Genomic DNA, 27,459 nt, shown 5'->3' with positions numbered 1-27,459 from the left:
GGGCAAGTTCCATCACCAACAACAGCATCTCTAACTCTGGTACCCTGTTTGAGTTCCCCCAAACTTCTGTTCTTTCATAAATGATTGCAATAGTCCTCTGTAAATGGCAAAGTGAGTTTCACATTAAAAGTACTCAAATGGATTACTGAAGCACTCTGAACTTTAAGGCAAATCCTTTTGAACAAATTTTGATGCTGCAAGACTTGGCACCTTGCTGGCTTTAAGAAAATCACAGCTCCACTTGTGACAGCCTAAAGCAGCCCCTTGCAGCTGCAAAGACCAGCCCAGGTGAGATCTGTGGCCTTCACCTGCTTTTAAAGATCTGCTGGACTGACAAGAAGCATTGGTGATGCAAGCAGGAGATGGGACAGGACTGTTCCTGGGATACCACTGCAGGTATAAGGAACTGATAAGGGAATGAATGGGAAAATGACATTAAGTGTAGGTACTTTTCTAGCCTTAAAGTTCAGTGAAGCTCTGCAGAAGTGCCTTTGGAAATGAGCAGCCAATGTTCTGGTTTGTGTGTGGCTGCCCTAAACTGGGCAGTGTAATGTGTAAAGCAGGTGATTTAATGAACTAATTTGCTTTTCAGCTGTAGGAGATTGCATGGATTTAACACTGCCAGAAAGCAGCAGCTGGCTAATAAAGCCCTTTTGTTTTGATTTTTTTTTTTTTGTTTTTTTGGGGTTTTTGTTTGTTTTTTTTTGTGTTTTTTGTTTTGTTTTTGTTTTTCCCCAAAGCAGAAGTGGGGCAGCACAGGGTGCTGGCAGGGGCATAGACAGGGAGGTTGCTGTGGCTGTCCTGGGGAGAACAGAGTGCTCTGGTTCCTTTGCTGACTTGCCCACTGGGTTGGAGCAGCCCCACGAGTGCCTGGTGTGGCCCTGAGCAGTGTGGTGCAGGCTGGGGATGAGCCTTCCCATCCCAGCTGTGTTGGGCTTGTTACACCTGCAGGAATGAGTTTGGTCTTCTGGAAGGTTTAATGTGAAGTCACCTCAGGAGACTCCTGTGTTGGAAGGTGCTCTGCAAATCCCATAATGATCCTGCCATGACGTGCTTGATCTCCTTCTGAAGTGACACTTTCCAGGCTCAATTCTAAAAATACATTTCCAGTTTTGCAATATAAATCTACCCTGATGCATGCTGTCTTTCTGCCTGGATTAGGCCAGGTTGCTGTTGAATTAGACCAGATTTTGTGGTTCTTGTCTTGGCTCATCCCTTTCTGTAAAAACACTGGTAGAGCTGGTCTATTTTTAATTGTAGCACTTGGCTTTAACATAAGGGCTGTGATCATCCTAGAAATGCAGTTTCTAAGGCTCTTTTGTGACTGTAGCAGATCGCTTGTACCCGCACTGTTGTGCAGACTGTAAAGAAGATGTGGGAAGGCATCTCTGCAGGAGCTGTGATGGCTCCTGTGACTTGGACCAGGGCAAATGTGGCCACTGCAGGGGCAGCAGCAGTCCTGCCCCTTCCCAGGTGCTGCTTTCAGGGCAGCAGCAGGAGCTCAGGCTCCTCTTTCCTCGTGGAGAACAGCTCTACATCTCTGTGCTGTTGGGAGGCAGTATCCTCCTCCTCCTGTGTTCCAGTGGGGAAACACCAATGGGTGCTACTGCAGCAGGAGCAGCCAGCTCCTTCAGCTCTGCTGGTTCTTGGTCTGGTTCCATCTCTGAAAGCAAAAGGGGGCAGATTTAAAGAGCAGAAGAAATGGGCTTTTATTCCCTCAAGCCGCAGGTGCTTCCGTGGGAGCAGCCATGCCAAACCCAGCCTCTGGGAACTGCAGCAGGGTTGGTGGCCTCAGGCACGCATGAGGCTGGGATCAGTGCAGCCTTAGGGAATGGCATTAGCTGTTAACCCCAGTGCCTGAATCTTCATGTTCCTGCCTTGGACACCCCTGAGCTGCTGCTGCCCCCCGTCCTCCCTGTGCCTCCCAGCCCTGGCAATACAGCCCATTCCACAGTCACAGTGAGCAGGTGCCAGCAGAAGCTGGTCCTGTTTGCCTTGCCCAGCACAAGCCCTTGTGCGATCAGGAATGCATTGCCTGGGGCTGCATTCCTCGAGGCTAAGCTCCAGGGAAGATGAGTAACCAGAGGCAAAGTGCCAGCTCTGGCAGTCAGGAGCTCCCTGCCCGCTCCCTGCCACTCTTGGGTATGCTGCTATTGTGTCCAGCTCCCAGTCCTCGTCCTACTGCCCCTCTTGCAGGGCTGGCAGGAGGGGATAGGAAACAGCATCAATATCACTGTTTGCTGGCTGTGGTGTTGGCCTGGCTCTGCTGGTGAGGATATGTTTGTGACAGCAGCGAAGCACCAGCAAATCAGCCCGTTGCTCCAGTGCAGGGGGCCGAGGTATTTCATGGGAGTACGAATGACCTCAAGATCAACTCAAAGGAGGACTTTCCTGCTGCAAAGGCAACTTCTCTGCAATTTGGCAATACCTGCAATATTGTAATGTTTTTATTTTGATTTAGGGTCACTAAACAGCTCTGAGGCAGGAGTAAATTATTAATCTGCTCTGACTTCCTTCCTCTACCTTGTCTACATCTGTAGTACCAGTTCTGTGCTGAGATCGCCATTGGAGATCTGCTGCCTTCCAGAAAAACAATGGGAGTGGAGTTCTTTGGAGTTTGAACACATACCAGGATGGTCTATTTTTCCTTTTTGTAGTAGAAAGGTCTCCTGAAAAGGCTTCCCCTCTTCCAGCCCTGGCATGACACATGGACTCCTGAGGATTCACAGAGCATGAGCAGCACAGAGAGAGAAAGGAGGACATGATAGTTCATGTTGTCAGTCAGATTCAAGTGTGGTTAAATACAGTTAAACCAGTGGGAAAACTTCTTTATGTCTGTTTTCTTTGCTACTCACTCCCAAGATTAACTGTCTGCTTATTTATACAATTGTCTTGACCCTTATATTTGTTTCTGCTTCAACATCCCCCAAAGAAAAAAAATTAAATTCACTTTTCTCTGCAAATATTTTATCTGAAAGTTTCTATGTCATGTTTGCTGTGATCATGCCTTTCCTTAAGTGATTCTATTAAAATATGTGAATTTTAATGCACTGAACCATGTTGGCTGGACCCAGGCCCCGCAAAATGTATTTTGAGGCTTTTTTTTGGTCACCTAGTTTTCAGCCTAGATAGGGTTTCCCTTCAGTCTGTCCTGGAAAATGCTGGAAAACAAGCTGGTCAATGATGAGGGAAGAGCAATGGCTTTCCTAGGCTCTTGGGAAACAGCTCACAAAAGCTGAGTCTTGTGTAAAGCCTGTCTCTAGGCTAAAGGGATCCACTTCTTTCCCTGGATCATGTTCAGATTCCAAGTGCCTCCCACTTCCCAGCTCTCTGTAAAATAACTTTTTAATATCATCTTACAATTGGGATCTACCCATAATTCCCTTTGGTTGGCTGCAGTTTAGGAGCTGGATGAACATGAAGCCTTCAGTGCTTCCATATCTACATCTCTCCAAAATAATATTTTTAGCTGATCCCAGAAGATTTGAAACAAAACAAATGCATGCAGCGATATTCTAAACTTGCCTGGATGCAAAGCTAAAAACTGCAGCTTGCTGTCATGTGCTTGATGAAAGGAATTGAGTCAACTCATCCTTTCCAAAAATCCCATGCTTGCTTTTTTTTTTTTTCTTTTTTTTTTTTTTTTCTCTGTTGTGTGGGAGGAAGAGAGAATTAGTTATTCAGTGAAATGAGGACAATTAAAAGCAAATGCAGCTTCCAGCGATGCCATCATCTGTTCAGTTTGCCCTGAGCAACACAGAGGCAGCCTGGCTTCTTAATTGGCCCCTTTCCCTTCCGTCCTGTACTTCCCATTGGCACAGGAGCTGGTGGCAGTTTCCAAAGTCTCCATAGGTCTGTGATGCAGGTATGCCCATTGTAGCTCTGCCTGGACAATCCCCGGAGCTGTGACCTCAGAGGGGCTGGAAGGCTCTAAACTGCCATGGATTGAGGGGTCATGATTGAGGCAGCTCTCCTGCCCAGCCTGCCTTTCCCTGGAGTGTTGTGCTGTAGTGGGGACATGTCCATGGATCCCAGCCCAGGATGAAGCTGTGGTGTCACCATTGACCGGTGCCTGAGATGGGTCACAGGGATATGGGCCTTCCCACAGCCTGTGGTCACAGTGGCCACCAGGACAGAGCTGGGCCCAGGCTCTGCACAGCAAAGCTGTTGGAGCTTGCTTCACTTTTGAAGGGGAGCTAAAGCAATCAGCAGGCCTTTAAACACCATCTAACCACCCAGGGCATGGATGTTTAAATGCTTTTTCACTTATTCACATTAAAAATGGATCCAGAGCAGCTTTCCTGAGGAGGCAGGATCAGCAGTGCCAATGACCTCAGCTCCACCATCGCTGCAGGGGCTTTCAGTGTTACTCAGCGATTTTTGCCAGCGTCATTCGTTATCACTTGGAAATCTCACTCCACCTGTTCTGGAGCAGGAGCAGCAGAAGGTGTGTTCAGGCACCTTTGGGCAATGATGAATCGTGCTCGTGGCAAAGTCCTTGGCAGCTCCTGGCTGCTGACTGCCAGGGAAAGCTGTCACCAGAGCAGGCTAAATGCCTACACAAAAGTGGGGTTTGCCTGGAGCCTCTGCCAGCACTAAAGCAAAAAAACCCAAACAACAAGCCATCCCCTCGGGCCCTACATCAATATTGCCAAATACACATTATTCATACTGTGGAGAGTTTTTCATACTGTAGAGGCCTGGGATTACTGTTCTCACAACACCATCAATATATTTATAGCCCATGTGTGTCTGCATTTTGTTACACTTTTAACTTCATAGGCTAATGGTTAATAAAGCTAGGCTCTATTTATGCTTCTGCAGCAAAAAATATGTTGAATAGTGTCACGCAAAAGTTTAGAATCTGTTGGCCCCAAACAATCTTTCAGACTGTAATTTAGGGGCTCATTCACAGAATAGAAGGATAAAAGTGGTAGTCTGAGGTTGGCTTCCCCAGGGCACTGCAAAGGAAGAGCAGAACAGCTATAGGAGTCCCCAGGATGGGGCATATTTAACCCACCTTTGCTCTTGATACTCAAAAAAAAAAATCAGTGTCTGTAGTTCCTCTACTATTTAAAAGGGAAAAAAAAAAAAAAAAACCCACAGAAAAAAACCAACAAACCACAACAACCAATAAGAGTTCCCAGGTTTTTGCAAGTTTTTTGCAAGTTTGAGATGCAAGTTTCTTTGCACTAGCTGATTAAAAAATATGTTGTTCATCATGTAACCACAGATCCATGCAAAGTCCTGTCCTTCATTCGTCTGCCCTGTGGCAGGGTGGTTCTACCCAAATACTTCTTTCAAGTGTTTAACTTGCTTACTCTTTCAAAATCTGCAGTAATGGAGACTCCACCGTGCCTCCAGGCAGCCTGGTCCATGGCTCAGTTATAGAACTCATAAACTCAGATCTACTCTAAAACTGTAGAACTCATAAACTTGTACTACTAAAGTAAACTGAAGAGCAAGTTGGGACCAAATATCTACCTACTGTTTGGGGTTTGCTTTCTTAAAGAAAAAGAAACAACTCAAAGCAAAAGCTTTCATATTCCAGCACTTCTACAGAGTTTGGAAATAAAACAAAAAACAACTTCCTGCAAAACGTATCGATCGGCACCTTCCCCTGTGTGACACCGAATGAACTTGTCCAACAAATAGACCTGGAAGGAAAAAGAAAAAGGAGGAAAGGTGCCTACAAAGCTGTAAACCTCTGATATTCATTTTATTAAAATTTAATGAGGCACTATTAATAATGAATGCAGCCAGGAAGATGGGAGAACAGCAGTGAAATGGCCTTGAGATTCCTTGTTAGCCAGATTTCTCTACAGAGCTGGGAAAGAAGAGGGCAGCTTTCAAAGGATGAGAGGGCTCATGTGAGGGACAGCTGGAAGCAGCAGTCTGCAGCAGGCTCTGTGGGCTGCCTACATTGGTGGAAGAGTATTTTAAGTGGTTTTTTCATCGAAAGCTGAACGTGAGTTGTATGCACGTCCTGTAAGGAAAAGATGCTCCTGAATTCCAATGCCTTGAGTACAGTGTGGGGAATTGGAGTCATTTCCTCACTGCTGGTGATTTCCTATGTGAAGTTAACTCTGTCTCCCTGGGTCTCCCATCCCATGCAGTATTATCTGCACAGAAATCCAGTCCTAGCTCTCCAGGAGCTGATCAACCACCATGGGAGTGGCTGATGTGACACACAGAGCTGGGGACGTGATGGATGTTACACCTCGAGCATAAACAACTGCACTGCCTGTTCTGCTCACAGCAATGCTGTCTGGACCGTTTCCTTTGGTGGCTGCGTTACCCAGCGTGATTCAAGGGGAGATGCAGCACATCCGTGACTTCCCTTTCCCAGTTGCCAGGCCAGCTGCCTTATCAAAGAGAGGAATGGGGCTGATTAGACATGGCCTGTTTTGTTGGTTTTTTTTTAAGCCCCTAGCAGTTGCTTTAAGGCTTATGTGGGTCTTTAATTAATGCTGTATTTGGATGTCCCCCTAACTATTGCTAAGAGGTTCTCTGTCTTGTGGGACCTCTTCTGTTCCCTGGAGTTTACAGTGTCATTCAACTGACAACAATTTGATCTGTTTCTTGAAGGTTCCAGAGTAAAATTTTACTTGGCCCTGCTGAGTCTGGATTCCTCTCATCTCTCTTAGCTGTTGTTTAAGCTCTTCTCTTCCTCATCTGGCCTGTATTTCCTGTCTCTGGTTCTTACTATGAAGCGTGTTAATAAGCATCTGGATGCCATTAACATGTTTTGTGAGAACAGAAGCAGGGTAAAAAGTAGAAATTGAAAGCAGAGCCTATGTAGAAGTAAATCTGTGTTCTTTTGTGTTTCCATCGGAGCAACCTCCCAGAAGAAGATATCTTTGCATCTTTCTCATGCTTGTGAAACAGACCCCTAGGCCTGACTAATCCCAGTCAGGTAGGTATAAAAACACAGTTTGGACAAGGGAGTTGCTATGTGGCAATAAGAAATGCTTCCAAGGATCCAGGAGGTATTAGAAAGAGCTTGGCTATGGTCATCTCAAAAACCCCTGTCCCAGTAAGCATTTCTCTTCTGGCACAAGAAGAGTGCTGATCACTTTTCCCCTTACTTTTCAGGGCTGGGTGAATCCACAGAGCATATCTGAGTCTCTTTTGAAAAGTCACCAGCAGATGAAGTAATTTGAGGCCTCACCCACACGACAGTTTATTCAGCCAGATGCGTAGGTCTCTTAACAGAGGTGCTTTTTAATACAGTATGTCAAGTGCTGAGAAATATCACTTTGATTTTGACATACTCCCCACCAAGGATGATGTGTTTTCTGTTATGTGTTGTTGTCAAGGTGAAGAAATTAATTAACATGGATTTTTAATTGCTTCAGTGTTTAACTCTGATATAAGCTGGAAGGGAAACATCATCCTAGATGAATAAAGAGGTGGTGCAAGAGCTGATCACCCTCTGGTGAGAAGCCAATCTCTCCAAATGCAAGGAGGAGATTTCAGTGTTGCTTCTATCTCTAGCTGCATTGAATCAGTTGCTGGTTCCTACAGAGGCTTCTGCTGCCGCTAGCAGACACCAGGGGACAAGAAAAGACACGATTGTCTGAAATCCAGGTACTCCTCATTTCTGGAAGTCTGGGGAAAGGCTGCCATCTGCTGTAATGCAAAGCGGTTGCTGGGAATACATTTGACTTTAATCCCAGCAGTCGCGTTGAAGCTGAGATGAGCTCAGAGTAGGAGCAAAGTAAAACAAGCAAAGACAAACTGTGCCCTTAAAGACCTGATGATGCTTTTCACACAGATCCCTCTCCTAATAATGGCTGTTACCTAGCACGCGCTTAGAGGGAAAAAAAATCTTCCCTGTGGACCTGCTTTAATCCCTGGGATTTCCAGTCCAGGTCAAAGACAGGACTGAGGCACTATTCAGAAAGCTGCTGGCTGGGCCAGCCTGCAGTGAGGGTGCTGCTTCCTCAGTTTAATCTGGCACCCTTGTCATTCCACAGCCTCAGTTGCAGAGTTTTAAAATGCAGAAAGGTGCATGGTTTTACCTTCAGCAGTATGTGTGTGACACCTACACTAGCTACTAGTGAACTTGGCTGTACCCTCCACCCACAGGTCTTGCAACCTAGACAAGAACAAAGTCTAAAAACATCGACAACTCAGGGCCTTTATCTCTGATCTTTAAAATAAAACTGGTACTGAGCCCTGTGGTATCTAGAATCTAATTCTTCTCTTTAAAAGTCACTAAGATGCCAGCCTACTCCCTCAGTACCAACATGGTCCATTTTTTCTGCACTTTTAAATTTTTTTTTCCAACCATCACTTGCTTTGAAACTGCATGTTTTGACTCACAAGTAATCTCAGAAACAAGAGCTTTTCATTTGCCTGAGGTGCTATTTGGACTAGATTGTTTTCCATGCCACTTTCCTGAAAGCATCCCTCTAGAATCCCTCCTTTTGTAATGTTGGAGTGGTCATGGCTGGATTGAAAGGGAGCAGTGCACATAACAAGCTAGCCTGGAAAGCTGACATAAAGAAAGCCAGAGCTCCTGATGACTCAGGTATTGATATACTCCATCAGAATAAACTGCTATCTGAAAAAATGGGCTCCCTCCACATACAGAAGAAAGAGCTTTTAATTTTACACGGCGTCTTTACTGGAGACTGAGAGAACCAAGAACTGTGTGAAATGCAGCCACATCTGCAACATGTCTAAGGTGCTGAGGAATGCCTTGGAGCCAGGAGGAGCTCTGCTACCCGTGCAGACATGGAGGAATACATGCCAGGGCATTCAGGAGCAACAGGAGAGACTTGGCATCCCAGTTTTATGGGCTGTCCTTATGTTATGACAGTGTCTTGATGGAGTCTATTAAGAAACTGTCCTAGAAAGAGCCATGCGAAAGGGTGACCCTTGAGGTGGGCCAGTCAGAGGTCTGAACCTGAGCTCCACCAGTTAGCATTTGGTTAACATGATAAAAATACTCTTCAAAACTGTCATCTGCGTTAATTTTGAGAGTCAGTTGCCCTATAAAACTGGCATCCCATTCTGCATGTTCCTAAGCTCATGTCTTGAAAGGTTTCTCATGGCACTGAGCACCACGCTCCACTTAAACAAGGCCTGGAAATATGTTCCCTGCTACTGGCATGAAATATTCAGTCTTAATATCCCTTCACATCACTTGAGACAAGAAGAGCAGAAACTCTCCATCTGCCTTCTCTGCAGTGTTCATTATTTTACATATTTCTTTTATATCCCTTGCTTCCACCAAGGAGAGCTTTTCCTCGAAGTTTGGTTGTTCCTATCATTGTTTAATGCTGCCCTTTTAGAGACAAGATTATCCACTACACTCAGGGTTCCTGGGGGACCTGCCCCTCTAATTACATTTAATCACTATTTTCCCTCACATTCCCTATGGATTGCAGTACCTTCTTCAGTTTTTAGCAAGCTGAGCAAAGGTTTTCTATGGAAAACTGAAAGCTAGTGGTACCAGGATCCTGTAAGCAAAGACCTTCTAAAACACTATGACATCTCAAGAAAGGAGGTCAGGTATTCCTAGAGATGACCCAGCTTTTACAATATTTGGCTGCTAGTTCTGCCATTGAGCAGTAATAAGCATTTCTTTAATTTTCTAATGTTTCTTGTATCTGAGAAAACTTTGAGCCACTTTGTTCTTTTTACTGTTTGTTTTCTACAGCACAAAACTCACTGTTTCCCTTTTCTTTTCCAGGAAGACTCCACCAAAAACTCCTGAGCTGGCGTGAGTGTAGGAAAAAACCCTGTCGTATTTCTGTTGTTTTATAAGAATGCCAGTTTAACTCACATAGATGAAAAAGCAGCAGCAGAAAGATTTTCCTGGCTAAAGCTACTTGGGGTTGGAGTTTTTCCCTGGGAGAGCCTTTGTGGAACTATGTCCTGTGTGCCCAGGGTAAGGGTGTTTGTCGGGCTGAGTCACGCTGCCCTGCAGAGCTGACGTGGCCCTTGGCAATCAGTAGGAAGCACAGATATCTGAAATGCTCCCATAAAAGCAGACTTTGTGGACTTAAGCTGTACGTGAGGAGGTAGACTGACAACAGATCAAGTGAACTATGGTTGGCTGACTCACAATTTCCTCACCTCACCAGCTCTGCTGGTGAAGCGACGGCTGTTCTTACCCACAGAGCGATTCAGGCTGCGAACACCACAGTTCACAAGCCCAGCCACGCCACATGCCTTGGGGAGCTTGGGCTGCTTTCAAGCAGCCTTTCTCCTCAAAGTCTCCAGAAATCACCCACTGAGTCTCCTAAGGTCTGGAGGAGAGGAGGTTTCTCAGGCTGGACTGGCGTTGTCACTGCCATCACGGGGTTTAACAGAAAGGTGACAGTCAGAAAAGGAAGCAGCAGGAAGCAACCTCGTGGCTGTCATCTTTTCCTGCTGATCCACAAAGATGATGCAGCTCTAGTTTATTTTTCCCAAGGGGAACAGAGGGCTTTGCTGTGAACACAAAATGCAGCAGAACAGTAACAACATTTATCTCAGACATAATGTCAATGAAACATAAGGTAGAAAATCAAACAGTTTGTTGTGTTCCCTGCATGAGCAGATAACATGACTCTTATCATTGCAAGTGGAAAACATTAAAGTCATGGGAGGGTGCATGGCTCAAATGTCACGTTGAGGGTATGGCTTTCCCCTGCATCTCTGACACAATTAATTACTGGCTTTCAAAGTACCTCTCTGGTGCAAGAGAAACATAGACCTGAGGTTTTCAGCTAGATCAGGGCTTCCTGGGCAAATGTCAACTGAGGGGTAAGCCAGCTCTACGTAAAGGTCATTTCATGCTAAGCAACCGATGCAAAATTTCTTCTTAAAGCTGCTCTGACCAATTCAGTGAGATGAACCCAGTGGGATAGCTCCTGACTCAGTGAAGATGCTGCAAGAACTGTGTTGTGAACCTCAGCAGCTGAGCACTGAGGTCAGTCCTGCACAGCTGGACTTGGTTCTGGCTCAGTTTGCTGACCAGAGCTGGACACATTTCAGCAGTGAGTGGATCAACCCATGATTCATACAAGGGAGGCATGGAAAATTGTATCCATGCTGCAGGACTCACCTTCAGCCTCAGGCTGACCCATAGGGGTAAAGAGAGGAAAACTGGTTTACCACTAAGCCTGTAGGAAGGGCTTTCCCCTCAAAACCAGTGTCTGTAGTTAATAATCACATGCAGCTGCTTCTCTGCTGGGGATTCCCTTTCCTTTTGCCTTCCACTCTCTTCCCATCCCCTCCCATCTGTTTCTTTGCTAGTTGAAAGAGATTATGTAGATACTCTCAGGTCCAATTCCAGAAGGTCAGACTACTGAAAGCAAACTGTGAACTCTGGGCAAATCCAAACTTTCCATCTCAGTTGTGAGTGGTTGCAGGAGCCATGGAGACACCCCCAGCCAGCTGGCAGCAATGCCTAGGTAGGAATGCCATCTCAAACCACACAGCCGAGGACTTTTGTCTGGCTCAACAGCAAGTAACATAAAGCAGAACCCTGGGGAGGACAGGGCTAACACCACCTTCCTCCTACAGCCTCTCCAATTTCCTTACCTTTATCCATGTGACTAAATTCTGCAAACTCAGTCCTTCTGCAGTCTGGATCAATACACAGCAATCAGTTTTGCATTATGTTCGTGATCTCTTTGCTCACTTTATTGCTGCTGTGTCATATTGTAGGGATTAGGAGTCAGGCAGACTCCAACTAATGTGATCCCCAAGGGGAAAAAAACACAGAAAAACCCCAAGCCACCATGTTTTACCCATGAGGAGTATCTCAGCACAGCGGAGGTTGTAAGGCACAAAGAGATTTCTTTGCCGGGTAGGGGAAAATACGCTACGAAAATATTGTGAGTGACATTTACAGGTTGCTGGAGGGCAATCCCCACTGGCTTCCTAACAAGCATTTAATATTTAACATAGTTGTGTTTTTTGACTGTTTTTTGCTGTTCTAGCTTCCAATGAAGTCTGTTTGAGCTGTGCTAATATTAACTCCAGAAAGCCAAGGATGGAATTCTGAAGCGTGAGAAGGTAGATCTTGATTTTCTAAAGCATGTCTATGAAAGGTATAATGGATGGCCACTGACACTGAAGCCCACAGTTATGAAGTAACACTAATATTAAACTAGTCTTTCTTTCTGGTAGTGTCACATTTTTTGCTCTTTAAACTCAACCTTTTAAAGGGTGAGCACTGGTCAGGTCAGACACTTCTCTCAAGGAAGTCATCAAGGAGTCCCTGGTGATATTCATTTGGGATTTACTGCCTGAGTCTGCAGAACAAATTGTACCGAACAAACCTCTGCCAGCCTTGACCACCAAGGAGCAGAACAACATCTTCAGCCCAGGCTGGGGCCAGCACCAGACACAAACACGAGTCAGTCAGCTGCAAGCACAGGCACGAACCCGTGTAACCCAAGGATTTCCACACTCGTGCCCGTAGCCACATGCCTGTGTTATTAAATACAGCCGGAATGGCTGCTGTTAATTAATCAGAGTTTCCCTGTGTTTTGTTGACTGGCACAGCGCTGCGGCCGAGAATTAAAGCCTGTTTAAGGCACGATCAGGCACGAGGCTGCTGCTACTGCTTCAGCGCGACCTAACGCGCCCCTCTATTTCCGCAGCTTCTGTGGCCTGACGGAGCACTGCAGCCTAGAACATAAATCTGAGCCAAACCGGCTGCGGAGCGCCCGCGGGGCGGTTCGGTGACGAGGGCTCCCAAACGCCGGCCCCGCGGGGCCAGCACCGCAAGCCCACAGCGGCGGGCGGGCGGCAGCGCGGCCCCTTCCGCCGGCCTCGGCCGCGGCTCCTCCCCCGGGCGGCGGCAGAGGCGGGGCCTGGTTCCTCCCGCCGCCGCCCGGGCCCTTCCTGCGCCGCCCTGGGCGGGGGCACCGACGTGTCGCGGCGAAGGAGCCGCGCTAGGCCGCGCATCCCGCCCGGCGCCACTCCCCGCCGCCTCCCGCCTCCGCCCGCCGCCGGGGCTCCCCCGGGGAGCGGCCGGGAAAGTTTAATTTCCCCGGGTGCCCTTTGTGTGGGCGGCCCGGGCGGCCTGGGCCGGGCGGCGGAGCGGAGCGGAGGGACTCGAGGAGAGGTGGGCGGTGGGGGAGCTGCCCGCGGCCCGCTTTCCCTCTTTCCCTCCTTCCCTGCAAATCCCCGTTCCGAATTTCCATGGTAACCCCCGGTGGGCAGCGGGCGGTGCCCGGCGGGAGGCGCGGGGAGGGTGCGGAGGTGTCGGCGTGAGGCCGGGCCTCCCTCATGCGGTCACTGTCCCGCAGGTCCCCGGCAGCATTCCCGACGATGCCACGGGGAGAGATATGACGACGGCCTCCGGGAGATACTCCTGGCGTGTTCTCCATAAGGTATGGCTGGCTCGGGAGCTAACGTTTAGAGCAAGAATTTAGTGTTTTCCTCTGGCGCATGGCAGCCTGGATAGACTGGGATGTGGAGCGCTGAAAGGGCTTGTTGGTTCCATAAGCCGTGTAGGAATGCGATGGTTCCTGGGTTTGTGGATGATCCTAAAATTGTGTGATGGCGAGATTAATTTCTTGTATTTCTTTTCGGTAATTTTTCGAAGACGGTATGTGGTGTTGAGAGGAATACACATATGGGGGTGTAAAATACCAACCTTCTGCAATCCCAGCAGAAACTTTCCCCTTCTGACTGTCCAGTTTGGGCCTTGGTACATTACTGAAGCCCTTTTTCTTCTCTGTTTCTCTTATACTCTCTAAATACTTAGGATTTCTGTTACAGGACACAGAGTTATCACAATCCAGTGTAAAAAAGTATAGAATGCCTATTTCAAAGTTTAGCAAAGTAACTGCTGGGCTACAGATTTGCATGTGGTTTTTTGGGTTTTTTTTTTGGGAGTTTCTAGCATAGGTGGTGTATTGACTTTCCTGTACTGATGAAGTCCTGAATGAGAAGTGCTACATACCTGTGCAGCTGTTCCTGTGCAACCCTGCAAGAAATTGCTCTCTTACTGAAAAACCCAACTGCAGTACATTAATTGCTGTAATTACTGTTGTGACCTAAGAGTCAGTGTGACTCTTGGACAGACTGTAGTGCAGAGAAAAGGTCTTGAAATGTTTTGGGCATTAGGGTGGTGTGTCTGTTGGGTAGAACAGTGCCTAAAACGGACTAATAGACAGGAGATCCACTGCTGCTCACGCAAGAGTCCCTGGGCAGCCTCACCAGTGAGGCCAGAAGGTTGCACAGTGAGAAGCATCTCTACCTTTCCTATCCCATTTGCCAGTAACAAGGTCTGTCCCAAGTGTCCCTCTGTCTTCAGCACCATCTTTCTCTGTGGTGGGAGTCTTGGCACGTGTGCAGGAATCTTGCTTTGTTGACAAGCACAAACTTCATGGGAGGAGAAGGAGATGCACATTTCCAGTGTTGAACAAAGATATTGTTTGCCTGGAAAATGTCAGGTGTTGCTAGAAGTGAGTGGAGAAAGCATGCTGCTGGCTTCTCTTTGGCCGTTTGAGCAGGAAGAGGTTGGGAAATGGAATCATGATCATGTAGGTATTGTTTCTTCTTTTGGGGCAGCAGTTCTGTGAAGAAGCCACTTCTGCTTTCCTTCTCCAGAGTTTGGGGAAAATGAGGAGCTGTGAGTCTAAAGAAGAGAGAATGCCCCTGAACATCATACTGTCCTTCCAGCTGAGAGGCTCACAGTTTTTCTTTGGTTTCCCTTTTTTCCCCCTTCACACTTTGTTTATTTTTGTCTTGTTTTATGAATGGAGTAGAAAGAATGAGCAGGTGAGCATGAGTGTGGATGTTCTACATACATTTTTATGGGGCCTCATGTGAGTAAGTCCAAATTGTATTTACCAGCAAATCTAGGAATTGTCTTAATATTTTTAGTTTTTTGCAACCACCTCACCTAGGTGCTAGATTAAAAAAAAAACAAAAAACAATTGAATATTCTCAGCAGAAGGTAAAGAATTGTTAATGTGTTTTCTTCATACTCAAAACTGACAGGTCCATGTACTGATCAAGTACTCATACCTAATAGCTTAAATATCCCAGCTTTTTCTCTTTCAATCTGGTTCTTAAGTTTTTTTAAAAAGTACTCATACCTAATAGCTTAAATATCCCAGCTTTTTCTCTTTCAATCTGATTCTTAAATTTTTTTTAAAAAGGGGGCCATTTTGGATGTGTGTAGGTGTGTGTTAGGGTTAGATTATTAGAATTGGGGTAGCATGTCTGGCACTTTGCAATATGTTAGAGAGTTTCCATCATTTTTATACAGTTCCTGTAAGCAGCAGTGTAAAACCTTCCTTTTGGTTTTTGGCATTCTAGGTGGAGCATGACCATACTGGCTTTTATGCCATGGAATTATTAATTCTCTTTGTCAACGGAAGCTGTTTGAGGGATGAAAAGGAAGTGATGTGAATAGAGGTGATCAGTTTTGTTTGATCTTCTGTTGGGCAGGTATTAATACCACGAGGACTGTCAACAGACATGGATGGCACGCTCTGTTGCTCACCAAGTTAAAGTTTGGATGTTCTTGTTTGCAGAGTACCTGCCCTGTAGAGTGACAGTGGACTGGCATCCTCTGTCAGGACTTGATGTGAGGTGCACTGGGCCTGCTTTTTGATAGCCTGGTTGCAACTTTATGCACGATGTCAAACTGTGAAATATTTTTATTTGACCCCCTCATAGCCACTTGCAGTTCAGAACTTGGGTAAGGCTTTGGAAAGACGTGATTCCCATGAAAATTCATATTTTTAGGAAGTTATTTTCTGATGAGGAGCCTAGTTCTGCTGAAGATGGTAAGCAGAGGGGCTGTACAGGCAATCGTGAACATCTGTCGGACTCCTTTTGTCACATCAGCACCTTGGTGTTGGGATTTTTGCTGGGGCTGCTGCAGTTCTTCTCCCTTTTCTCCACATGTCAATGCTCTGCAGTCTCTACTTTTAACAGACTTGTAGAAGGAATGCCTGCTGGGGCTCCTTGGTCTTTGTTTAGCTGTGTGGACCTCTCTGGAGCTCTGTAAGATGCTCGTATTCCACTGTTTTCCAAGGGGATAATGCACACTGTAATGCTGATGCCTGGAAAAAAGGTACAAAGAGACTTGATTCTCATCTTGTGTGGTAGTGTGGGCAATTAACCACAAGGCCTTTTCTGACACATAATTTTACTGCTTTGATGATTGTTTCTGAATGATTCTGACACACGTCTGGTGTGGAAGAACTGGATGCATAATGACCTAAATAGCTGTAGGTAGGTCTCTTTCTTCAGCACAGAATCTGCCTTCTGATTTCAAATTAGTGTTCAACATTGGGAGGTTGGGTTTCCAGGTGAGAGGAAGTATATTTGCTACACTGGGTACATCACAAGTGTTTAGTGTAATTGTTTATTTGGTACCTGAATGAAAGCAAAATACTACTTTCCAGACAGTTTGTCTAAAAGGAGATAAATTGCTTTCCAGTTTTTGACAAAATGTTTACACTTGTGGGTTATTTTATGTAACAAGACATTATTCAGTGATGGGACATTTTGGGGTAATTCTTTTCAGAGGATCTTATTCCTGTGTTTAAAGAAATGAAACTCTGCTAAAGCTTTTTTTTTTAATTTTTTTTTTAATCTGCTGTTCCTGTGGCTACAGCTGGGAAGGGCAAAAGAAACCAGTACAAAATGTGATAATATGAAAGTCAGATGTTGTTTTATCCTGGCCTTGTAGGCTACCCGTGGTGCTTTGCAGGGGAGATGCAGCTGTTCTGTTTCTGTGGAGTCACTACTGTTTTTTCTTGCCTCTTTCCCTGTTTGAGGAGAGTGTTTTGAGATGTTCTTGTGAAAGAGACAATTCAGGGCGAGGGTGGTGGCACTACTCTTTGGGCTGTTCAAGTGCTTTTGCTTTTCCACAGTCCCCATTCTGCAGTTTGCTGGGGAAGTAGCACAGTGTGAGGAATTACAGAATCTTCTGGAGCATAACAGCATGTGTGGCTAAGCAGGGCTGATGTGAAATGCAGATAACTCATACATTGCTTCCTTGTTGGGTTGATTTCATCCCAAAAAGGCTAAACCTGGGTGGTCATCAGTCATGCTAACTTTGCAGAAAAGGTACACCCTCAGTGTCAGAACATGAGACTGGGGATACTATACTGTTGGGGTTTGCAGAATGGGGTGGGTTTTTTGTGAATACAAATATATTTATTGTGCTCTCAGAAAGGCCAGGCTCCTATGGCCTCCTCTCTAAGTTGTGTGAAGAGGTTTTATGTTGGAGCGTGCTCCAAATGTAGGTGGCTTGCCATGGGGACAAGTCGCAGCTCTCCTCTGACTCTGGTCTTGTCACTGCCCTGACAGTCATCATCTTCCTCTGAAACCCTAGGGTGGAAGTAGGTGTTCAGAAAGAGCTTGGCTTAGCAGAACAGCTCCCTCAGCTTTAACCTCAGTCTCTGAAACTGCTTAAGTGTTTCTGCTTCAAGCTAACCTTGGCTTCCCTGCTGCAGCAGGGGTGTCTGTCTCAGGGCACCAGGGACAAGCCTGGAAATTTCAGCCTGAGGAATTAGCTGGTTGAAAAAAAAGTGAAAGCTTGCACTAGTGCAGTCTGGCTCACATTGTCTTACAAAGGTACTGTGTACTTTGCTCATACCATGGTTTCCCTGTTACAGGGTGAAATCCTGCTGATTTTGAGCTGTGTAATAATACAGAGGGAAAGCTCAACTTTTGAGGGCAGAGTAAATTTATTAGGCCAATAACAGTATGCCATTTATTAGCTGTTGAGGTCCTGGAAGGAGTCCCTTGTGTATTTTTATCCTTTAGTTACATTTCAGATATGCTTTTCTTTAATAAATATCTTTGGTATTTATCAGATCTTCTAGAAACGGTGCAAAATCTTGCTTTAACTTGGCTTGCGGGTGGTAACAGTATGCCATTTATTAGCTGTTGAGGTCCTGGAAGGAGTCCCTTGTGTATTTTTATCCTTTAGTTATGTTTCAGATACACTTTTCTTTAATAAATATCAACTTGGCTTGCGGGTGATTTCTGATAGTTTTCTATTCTAAAGCATGTTGGGTAGCCAGAAGAGTGCTTGAAATATTTTAATTTCACTCTGTTGTTGCCAAAGCCATGACAAGCAGCTGGGACTTTAGCATGCCATTTGTGTTCACAGAGAAACTTCTCCTGCCTTACCTTTGGGATGCAGAGCATATCCCTTGAAAAGTGCCTGCTGGTGTCCAAGTGTGGCTTCTTGTGGACAGTGGGGAATACTTGAAGGAAAGCTTGCTCAGTGTTGCATGTTCATTTGGAGCCCTGAGGGCTCTTCCCCCCGAGTGCTGAGTGTCTCTTCTTAGGTGTCACTATTTTTAAAGCTGAAATAAAATCTGGAGAGCAGATTCTCTGAATGATACTGGAAAAACAAAGCATGAATAATTACACTCAGAATATGAGAAGGCAGTTTCTGAAGAACTTTTGTACAAGTCCTGATAGTTAGAAAAACAAGCACGTTCTCCAGAGTTACAACCACCCTATGCAATTACTTCTGAGTAATACACTTTGTTGTTTGTTGTGCTCTCTTCCAACAGCTGAAACTCAAGAGTCACAGCGCAGTCATCTCAGAAATAACCTCATGTGATTAATGCAGTGCTAGCTCACAGAGCTGCTCTTTCGCTGACTGTGCAGTATCCAAGCGTGTGGCTCTCACTCTCATCAGTCACCACAGTGTTTTGTTCCATGCTGTGTTGTACAGCTGTGTCATATTGTACTTGCTGAGCATGTTACTGAACAAGAATGTTTTTAAAGAGGAGGCTGTAAGTTGAAATACAACTCTTTGTGTGCTCAGACTGTAGGAATACTGTCAATTCAGATCATCAAAGCTATTTTCATTGTTGCCGTGGCTGATTTAGTTTAACTTCAGTGGTATTGAATCATTACAGTGACAGTGTAATTTGATATAATCTTTTTAAATAAGGAAATTAATACAGTGTATACCAAATAGATGTAATATATTGAAGGGTTGCAAGTAGAGCAATAATCCAGTGTTCCAGGCTCTATCACTGCTTTTGTGTCTAACCTCTAAACGTTTTTTTAAATTGCCTTAGTTTAATACACATTGCTAGACAAAATGTGAGTAAATTATGGTGATTACTGGAGACAACACAGTTGATCTAACCCATTTTAATTGTATATAATTTAAACACTCATGTCATGAAGCTACACAGTCACATATTTTTACTACAGCCATATGTTCTTCTAAGTAAGAGACTCAGGGGACTCAGCATTTCATAATTCACTCTGCACAGTTAATGCAGTTAACTGCATTTACCTGCCTGTCATTTTGCACAGTTAGTGCAGTTAACTCCATTTACCTGCCTTTCACTTGCATGGAAAATTGAATGAGTTAAAGTACTCTTCAGAAGTTTTGTTCTGTGTTAACATTGAGTTTCATTTTTTTTGGTATGTTTAAATCAGCAAATTTGTTTATTGTGTATTTTAAAATGTTGATTTAGGGACTAGTTATAGATTCACTTGTCTATAAAATGTGTAGTAGTGGAGCACAAGGAGCTGCTGTTCTGTTGGTGAACAAATTAAAGTTTTTCAGTTGTGGGTATGGTTAGTGTACAGAGATGAGTGTAGGGCAGGTTTTTTGCCTTTATATGGGCTTGGCACATATTCCTTTGTAATGTGGATTTAATTCAGGTACTATTGTCCAGTTTTCTTTGTCTTTCTGAGGTTATACTGTGTTGGTCAATTTAAGGATTGCATTTTGAGGAATGCCTGGTTTTGGGCAGTACAGAGATGAGTTTTTTCCTGTGCAGATGTGGTTGTTCATTTGGGTTAATTATCCATAAGGTCCTGACTTATGAGGGTACTAGAATAGCTGCTAGCTATGAATAATTTAGTACAGCATCCGATTGCGTGCCACTTAAGAAGGCCTCTGCCTATGAAGCCTTATATCTTGTTGAAATCCACTCAACAGTATGAAGGTTACTGGTATTTTATTGTACTCTTTCCTTTCTATTTTAAGATTTGTCAGTAAATATTTCATGGTGATAAGTAATGAAAATACCTGTGCAAGAGTAGGCCAAGCTTGTTTTTGAAATGCTGAGGTGTCGAGCTACTCTTCAGTTTAACTTGTCTTTGAAATTTGTTTTAAATCTTTGGCTAGCATCACACAGATAGCATTTTCTCCACTCAGATTTATGCAGCTGAGACAATTCATATCCTAGACAATTCTTTTAGATGGTGCTTCATTGTGGGGAAGGGAGAAAGGCTTGCAAGAGTTACAAGATTTCAGTGCTTTCTACAAATTGCTTGAGTTGCTCGTACATCTGACTAGAGCAGACTGTGGCTCATATTACAGAGGCTTTTTCAGGAGAAAAACTGCAAATACAGCACTTTGAAGCAGTTCCAGTGCAGATAAATTTACTGTATGCCTTTAGGAGACTGGTCACGGCAACATAGCACTGAATGTGTTTTTTAAGAATGCTAAAATAAGTGTTTTATCATCATATGCTAGATTTTTCACAAAGCCACCCCAAAACATTTGAGAAGAGCTTAATGAAGAAGTTACTTTGGAAATGTCAAGGGAAGAAATAAGCAGTAAAAGTAGTAGAGAAAAAGGGTTTTGTGGGGCTTTTGGGGGGAGGGAGATGAATACTTTATAATATTTAAGGGAGATCTGTCAGCTGTCTGGAAAAGTTTTTTTTCTGACTACTTCTGACTCTTCCCATTCTCTGTCTTCTAGTAAATTTTCCTTGCTATGGACCTGTTCATTGGGATGCTCTGTTGTAGCTGAACATCTCTTTTAGAATTGTTTTGTAGGACACTTTCAGCCGAAGTAGAGCCTGTTCTTTTCCTTTTCCAAATGAGATTCATGTATATGTGATGCCGCTGGAAGGCGACAGGGTGAGATACAGCCACCCCTTGGTGCCTGCTTTAGCACTTGAAGATAAAATTGGCCTTTAGTCTTTTTGTGCTCCTTCACAGGGTAGTGAGTAATTTAAGTGTCCATTAAGGGTTAGTAGTTAAATGCTAAGATCTTGCTAGATGTGTTTAATTTCTCCTTAAAGGCAAGGATCCAGATGAGTCCCTTTGAACAGGCACTCCTTGAGCTGTGCAGTTTTAATAAATTCTCAAACCTCTAATAGTTGTGCAATGTACTACTGTCTGATACTTTGATGGAAATGCAGCTTTGTTTACAGATGGACAGAACTCATTAAGTTCTGCCCTGGTGGAGAATTTTTAAGGTTATTTATTTTTAAACTGGGATCTTAAAATTGAACTGAAAATTAGTGGGACTTTCCTTAATCTGGAACTTTTTGATCTATGATTTGTCTTCTCTATGCAAGTACATTATGCTGGAATAAACTGTACTTTTAGTAGGCAGCCATAAAAGTTGAATTGTCAGTTTTCCTGATTCAAGTACAAGGTTTCCTGATATTTGAGAGGAAATTCTATTGTGAATGTGTGCACTGTGGCTGCAATAGTTATGGCAAGAAAGGAAGAAGTGCCTGAAAGACTTGCTTTTTTTTTTTTTCCCCCCAAATGTAGCATTTTATTCTTGCTGTGCATAAGAACGGGCTGTCCCCCAAACCTACAGGTGTCTGAGGAACAGACTACGAAGTTACATTCTGCCTTTTATTTTTGTGTTTCAAATAAACTTTCTCCTGCTGTTGAAATGTGTCAGTTGAAGTATTGCCGTTAAAAACAGTGCTGGAGTGTCATTGTTTTGATACAGTGTCTCCCCAGAGCTTTACTAAAGCCTTGATATCTATTGTTTCCTATTTAGCTTTTATCAAGTGGTGATTTTATGCAATGGCATCAAGCCACAGTTCTTCACCAGTGCCTCAGTCGAACAGCAGTGATGCTTTCTTTAAAAAAGAAGCGGATGCCACGAAACGCTTTCGCCCTGTGCAGGCCCTGCCGGACGTGTGTCCCAAGGAACCCACAGGTAATGCAGGTGTGCAGGGAGAGGGAGAAAGCAGCTCAATTTGCTGAACCGCTGCCAGCTATCCAGTCAATATTTCTTGCATAATGGGTGTAGTGACTAAGCCATAGTCTTACTTCCAAGCATGCTGTGATTCTTTTTTATACCACCCAATGTCCCTTTTGGAGCAATAGGAGAGACTATTTGCAGCTCGTTTAAGATATCCCCATTGTAGGTGGGACTTTGCTTGCATCATTCCACATTACAGCTGTGATCCATACTCCATGTAAGAAGAGGGTGCAGTCTGACACAGCTGGTAGCAGATGTGTCCAGTGTGCTTGGAGCCTGACTGCATTCATTCTGGGAGACATCCTACCCCTTCTGCAGGAAGAAGCAAGTGACCTTGAAGCAAGTCTGAAGGAAGAAACAAATCTGTAGTACTAAGTCTCTGGTGCTGTTGTTAAACCAGATTTTGGTCATGGTTCCAGCTGTTGTGTTGCACTAAGGCTTAATTTACACAAAGGAGTAGGTGGGATGGGATATTAAGAATTATAACATATAATGTTAACAAATTGCAGCTGTCATTCTGATCAGGTTCAGGTAATTAGAAATATGTTTGTGGTTGGAATCTTTTTCTCTTCAGTAGAAACTAATGTTGAGCTAAGTCTGTTTAATGAGTGTCAGTACACCACTTCTGTGTTCAAAACTTGAGTTGGTTAATCTTATGGAAGAAATGCAGGGTGAAGTGTTGCAGAAGGAGAATATCATTGGTCATTTGTATAGATAATTATAATCAGTATGTAATTGGTAAAATATGGTTTGCTTAAGAACCACATTTTAGCAAAACCTTACAGCTTTGTTTCTCACACTAACAAACTGTCTTGTCTTTTGTGCTGCAGGCAATCCTAATAACTTACATGACAGCCCATCTCTAGTTGTGGATCAGCAAAGATGGACTATTTATCATTCCAAAGTCAATCTCCCAGCAGCACTAAATGATCCTAGGTTAGCAAAAAGGGAATCTGATTTCTTTACAAAAACATGGGGAGTGGACTTTGTGGACACTGAAGTCACGCCTTCATTCTACCTCCCACAGATCACCAAGGAACATTTTGCATTATACCAACAGGAAATCACTCCGGTAAGAACTCCCAGTTAGGTGCACATAGTCCTAGGAACCAGAAAGAGATGCTTCTTCTAATTAGATTATCCTGGCTAGTAGCCTGCTGTAAAGTTAGTTGATAATTTATTTGCTTTTTCAGTGTTGTTTGGGTTTTCATTAGACATTTCTGGTTTTATAATCTCAGAACCTATCATGTGGAAAATGCTCTCTGAATTGTCCTGAGGCAATTTCATGTTATTTTTGACTTCTGTTTCTGAGTACTGAGTACTTGCAGTTCATATTTATTATTTCTGGTTGTTAATCCTTTTTCCCTGTAAGGATTGTTTAAGGATTGGGCTCTACAATGCAGTGTAGCATTCTCAGACCTTTGCATCAAATGACTACATGCTGCAAGGGTTGGCAGTATTTTTTAGGAGTCTTGAATCTAAACATTGAAACATTTATACATTAACTTCTTAAACTATAAAGAGGCCTATTGTCTTGGTGATTTCTTTTGCAACAGGGAAGTGTAAGCTACACCTAAGGACACCAGGACCAGTAGGAGACTTCTACAATCTCTTAAAATACAAGTGTCAGTAAGTATGTAGTATTTTTTTTTTAACTGAAAGAACATGTAGAAGTCTCCTGCTGTTCTCTGCTTCCTTGGTTTGTAACTTCCTTCTTTTTTTTGCTGGTTCAGAATTAGCTGCAGGAAATGTTACTTGTGTAATTATAGTTAAAGACTGTAGAAGGGAATTGTCTATAAATGAACTACAACTGAACTATTGCCTTTAACTCACATATTCAGTATTTAAAATGTTTTAAGATTTCATCCTTTAAAATTACTGCTTCATGCAGTGGCTGCTAAATGAAGGGAGGTTTTGAAACTGGGACCTGAGCTGTGATGTAGCTTCTTGCAGAAATCTAGTTAACATTGGTGTTCTTTAGAAACTTAATTTATCACCACTATGGTCTCTGGTGGTGTTTAAAATTTGAAGCTCAGCATGATGAAACAAGATATGTGGTTTCAGCAAGGTACTCATTAGTAATATGTGCAAGTAATTTCTACTTTCATGCAATTTGATTTAGCAATGAAAAAGGATTCTTTGTGTGTTAGTGTGCTTCCTGGATTAGTCAGCAAATAAGTGTTTGTATATGTAATTACAGTTGATCTGTGATTGTGTATCATTATGTAGAGAAGTTATTACACCTCTTCAATAACTTCTGTGTTCATTTTCTCTTGAGATGTAAAGATACAGGAAAAAACTAACACATCCATATGGGCTGAAGTTTTTAGTACCTTTCACCTGGACAAACTTCATCTGAACTTATAAGAGGAAGAAAATACTGTGAACTTGCCAGAATTATTTTGCATAATTTAGTTGTGTTTCACTGAATGTTTTGCTTCAAATGAAAAAAAATCTGGGTTTTAAGCATCAGAATAATTATTTAATATTTTTTCTCTTCCACAGAGAGAGAAGGTTCATGAAAGGTGCAAGAATATTTGTACTCCTAAAGATACCTTTGACAGGACACTATTACACACTCACGGTACAGTCAAAGCCTCCTTTAGTCATTAAAAAGTGGTGTCTTTTTGTATCCATATGTTATAACAGCAGTTGCAAGTGTTATGATTGTTACTCATCATTGATTCTATAATGTACTAATTGTCTCTGTTACTTGCTTGAGATCTTCATGTACAATAATAGCTGATGATTTCTTTGAAACAAGAATTGAAAACTCATATGTGGTAGGCTGAGAGGTATTCATGACCACTGCTGACATTTTGTAGGTCAAAATGTTAGTGATACCTGCTTTTAAACTTATTATTGGCATGCTTGGAATTGTGACAGGTTGTTGGTAGTATTTTCTTTAACTGCTTTTTATTTAAAGATCCATTGAAACTGTTGCATCAAATTTGTATCACATGTTGGCTTCTCGGTGAAGAACTGCAGTGCAATTTATGTATCTCTGCCGTGAGAGTCATACCATGGCTGAGGTGGGAAATTATATCTCAAGATGATCTAGTCTAGAACATCTGCTCAAGCCAGGGCCACCTGTGGGAGGACAATGTCCAGTTGGGTTGTGAATCTCACAGATGGAAATGACACAATCTGTCTGGGCAACCTGTTCCAGTGTTTTACCACCCTCACAGTAAAAATACTTCCTCGTGTTCAAATGAAATCTTTCATGTACCAGTTTCTGCCCATTGCCTCCTATCCTGGCACTGGGCACCACTAAGAAAAATCAGCTTTGTGTTCTTTGCACCCCCTCATCAGGTCTTTAAGCACATTGACCTTCCCTGGGATTTTCCAGTCTAAACAGTCTCTCCTCCTTGTTTCTTAATCATCTTCATGGCTCTTGACATGATTCATTCCAGTATGTCTGGATCTGCCTTGTGCTGGGGAGCTCAAACCTGTGTGTGAAGGCTGAATTTCAGGACTTCATGGAAGTAGTTTAACTAATAGGAAACTAGACAGGAAGGAAGGCAAGGGGCAAAATAAAAAAAAAAAAAGAAAAGAAAAAAATGCGTAAAAGAAACACTCATAACTTGGAGAAAGTTTTTATTATTTATTTTAATTTACTTTCTCAAAAACATCAGCATAAAAAGGTTCGTTTATCAATCTCTTTGATAAGTCTTACCTATATCAATGTCTACAGGTAATACAGTAATAAGGATTCATTAGTTTGCTCCTTCTGATCAAGTTGTTTCTGCTGACTTTCTTCCTCCTCTTCTGTGCAAAAGGAAGCCCTTCCTCAGGGTTTCTCTGTATTGGTGTTACTTTGGAGTAGCTGTTCCAGAATGAGTCTGCCTGTGCTGCATACTGCAAAATTAAAGTGCCTTCTTCAGTCTTACTTTAATCCATCTTAAAAGAGTCTGAGTGTTTTTAAAAAGAGACAGTTACTATCACCAAAGTAACTGGGAGCTCCTTGTGTAGCTGGACAGTTCTTAGCAGAAGCATCATTTGGTAGACTGAAGCATCTATAAGCTGGATTATCTGTAAATTCTGCTGTTATTGTTTCCTGTCTTCCTCTAACTCCATCCCACAAGACTTAGCCTTTCACTCCTGTAAGAGCTGGTCTGTCCAAAGGCTGAGGACAGCAGGGTGATTCCGAGGTTGCTTTTATTACTTTGATGCAAATAAAGTAAGAGACAAATGAAGTAAAAACCAAAGAGAGCAATATGGGAGCTGATGCTGGGTTAGCACTTGCCATGTTTGTCAGGGTTGTGCAGACTGTCCAGCAGAGATATGGGCCTGTTGCTTTTAAATTCCTGAACATTTTTGTCCTCCAGTGTGCCCCCTCTTCACAATGCCCACTAAAGTAATGAGTAAGAGTGGGACAGGGGATTTTGGCTGAACCTCAAAGTCTGAATTTGCCTTTTCTTCAAGTTCTGCTGGGATATAATGAATTAACTCTTTTCCTAGCTCAGTTCTCTCACCCTCTGCAATTGTCAGGTCAGCATACTCTATGGGAATTAGTGCTGCTGTGCTGCTTGGTCAGTGCTTGGGACTCTGGCCCGAGCCCTTTTTCATCCTTATTGCCAGTCTTTGTGCATCCAGTCTCCAAGTGCTGTGCAAAAGTGATTATGTGGGCAGCTTCAGTCTGAGGCATTAAAACTGGGATGATATTAGAAGGACCTTTTACTGGCCTTTGCTAGTGCACTAATGAATGTGAAGTGCTAAGTGGATTGCTTTGTATGGCAAATACTGACACTGCCAAAGCAGCCAAGTGCAAGCTCCCTTGAGTAGTCTGGGCATGAGACCTGAACTGCAAAGGACAAAAGAGTACTTCAAGGAATCAGAATATTTCAGGTTGGCAGGGATTTCAGAAGGCCTTTAGTGCAACTGCCATCTCAAAGCCAGTTCAGCTGTGAGGTCAGACCAAGCCATTCAAAGCTTTACCAAGAAAAATAGGAATCTCCAGAAAATATCTACAAATATATATCCATAAAATCTCCAAAGTACCCAGCCCTTCTGGGCAGCCTGCTCCAATGCTTGACTGTCCTTATGTCATCAAGACTCTTCTCATGTTCAGTCAGAAAGTTTCATTTCAGTTTGTAAGCCTGTTCTCCCTCTGTGAGGAATATGGCATCATTGTCTTGAAAACTTCTTCATGGGATTCACTTGTTCAAGGGAATTGTTTCCTGTTGTTTGCTCATTAATGACTACCTGTGTTTTGTTTAATTTTAGATAAATCCAGGACAGATCTGGAACAAGTACCTAAGGTATGGCTTCTGTGCACTTGGAGCTGTTGTAAGGCTTTCTCACGTGAGAAAGTGTTGGATATATGCATGTGCTCTGTTCTTTGTAGAAGTTTTGTCCTCACTGATGACTTGGGTTAATTCTCAACAGGATCTGTAGTGCTCAGAATTTAAAGAGTAAGGATAATTTTCTTTTTTTTTTTTTTTTTTTTTTTTCTTACTGTTTCCATGTTCTCAGTTTTTCTCTTCAAGTATGATACAAATACCATTATTTTATTCATCTTTAAATAAATGAAGTTA

At 43.4% G+C, this 27,459-nt stretch overlaps 1 protein-coding gene across 3 annotated transcripts in view; it reads left to right on the top strand.

The window, feature by feature from the left end:
• The first annotated feature begins 12,882 nt into the window (after positions 1-12,882).
• Positions 12,883-27,459, top strand: part of VPS54 (VPS54 subunit of GARP complex) — a 47,982-nt gene continuing 33,405 nt past the window's right edge. For 2 of the 3 annotated variants that reach the window (XM_041404480.1, XM_041404479.1), the window contains exons 1-6: positions 12,883-12,929; positions 13,257-13,343; positions 21,716-21,877; positions 22,753-22,994; positions 24,428-24,506; positions 27,149-27,183. In XM_041404480.1, coding sequence (XP_041260414.1) covers positions 21,742-21,877; positions 22,753-22,994; positions 24,428-24,506; positions 27,149-27,183 — 492 coding nt within the window. In that variant the 5' untranslated portion in view covers positions 12,883-12,929; positions 13,257-13,343; positions 21,716-21,741. The remainder of the gene's footprint in view (positions 12,930-13,256; positions 13,344-21,715; positions 21,878-22,752; positions 22,995-24,427; positions 24,507-27,148; positions 27,184-27,459) is intronic. The other variant, XM_041404482.1, reaches the window with a different exon arrangement.

Source organism: Onychostruthus taczanowskii, unplaced genomic scaffold (genome assembly GCF_017590055.1).
Source record: "Onychostruthus taczanowskii isolate IOZ18803 unplaced genomic scaffold, ASM1759005v1 scaffold21, whole genome shotgun sequence".
Classification (NCBI taxonomy): Eukaryota; Metazoa; Chordata; class Aves; order Passeriformes; family Passeridae; genus Onychostruthus; species Onychostruthus taczanowskii.
This window is presented reverse-complemented; position numbering and strand designations above follow the sequence as displayed.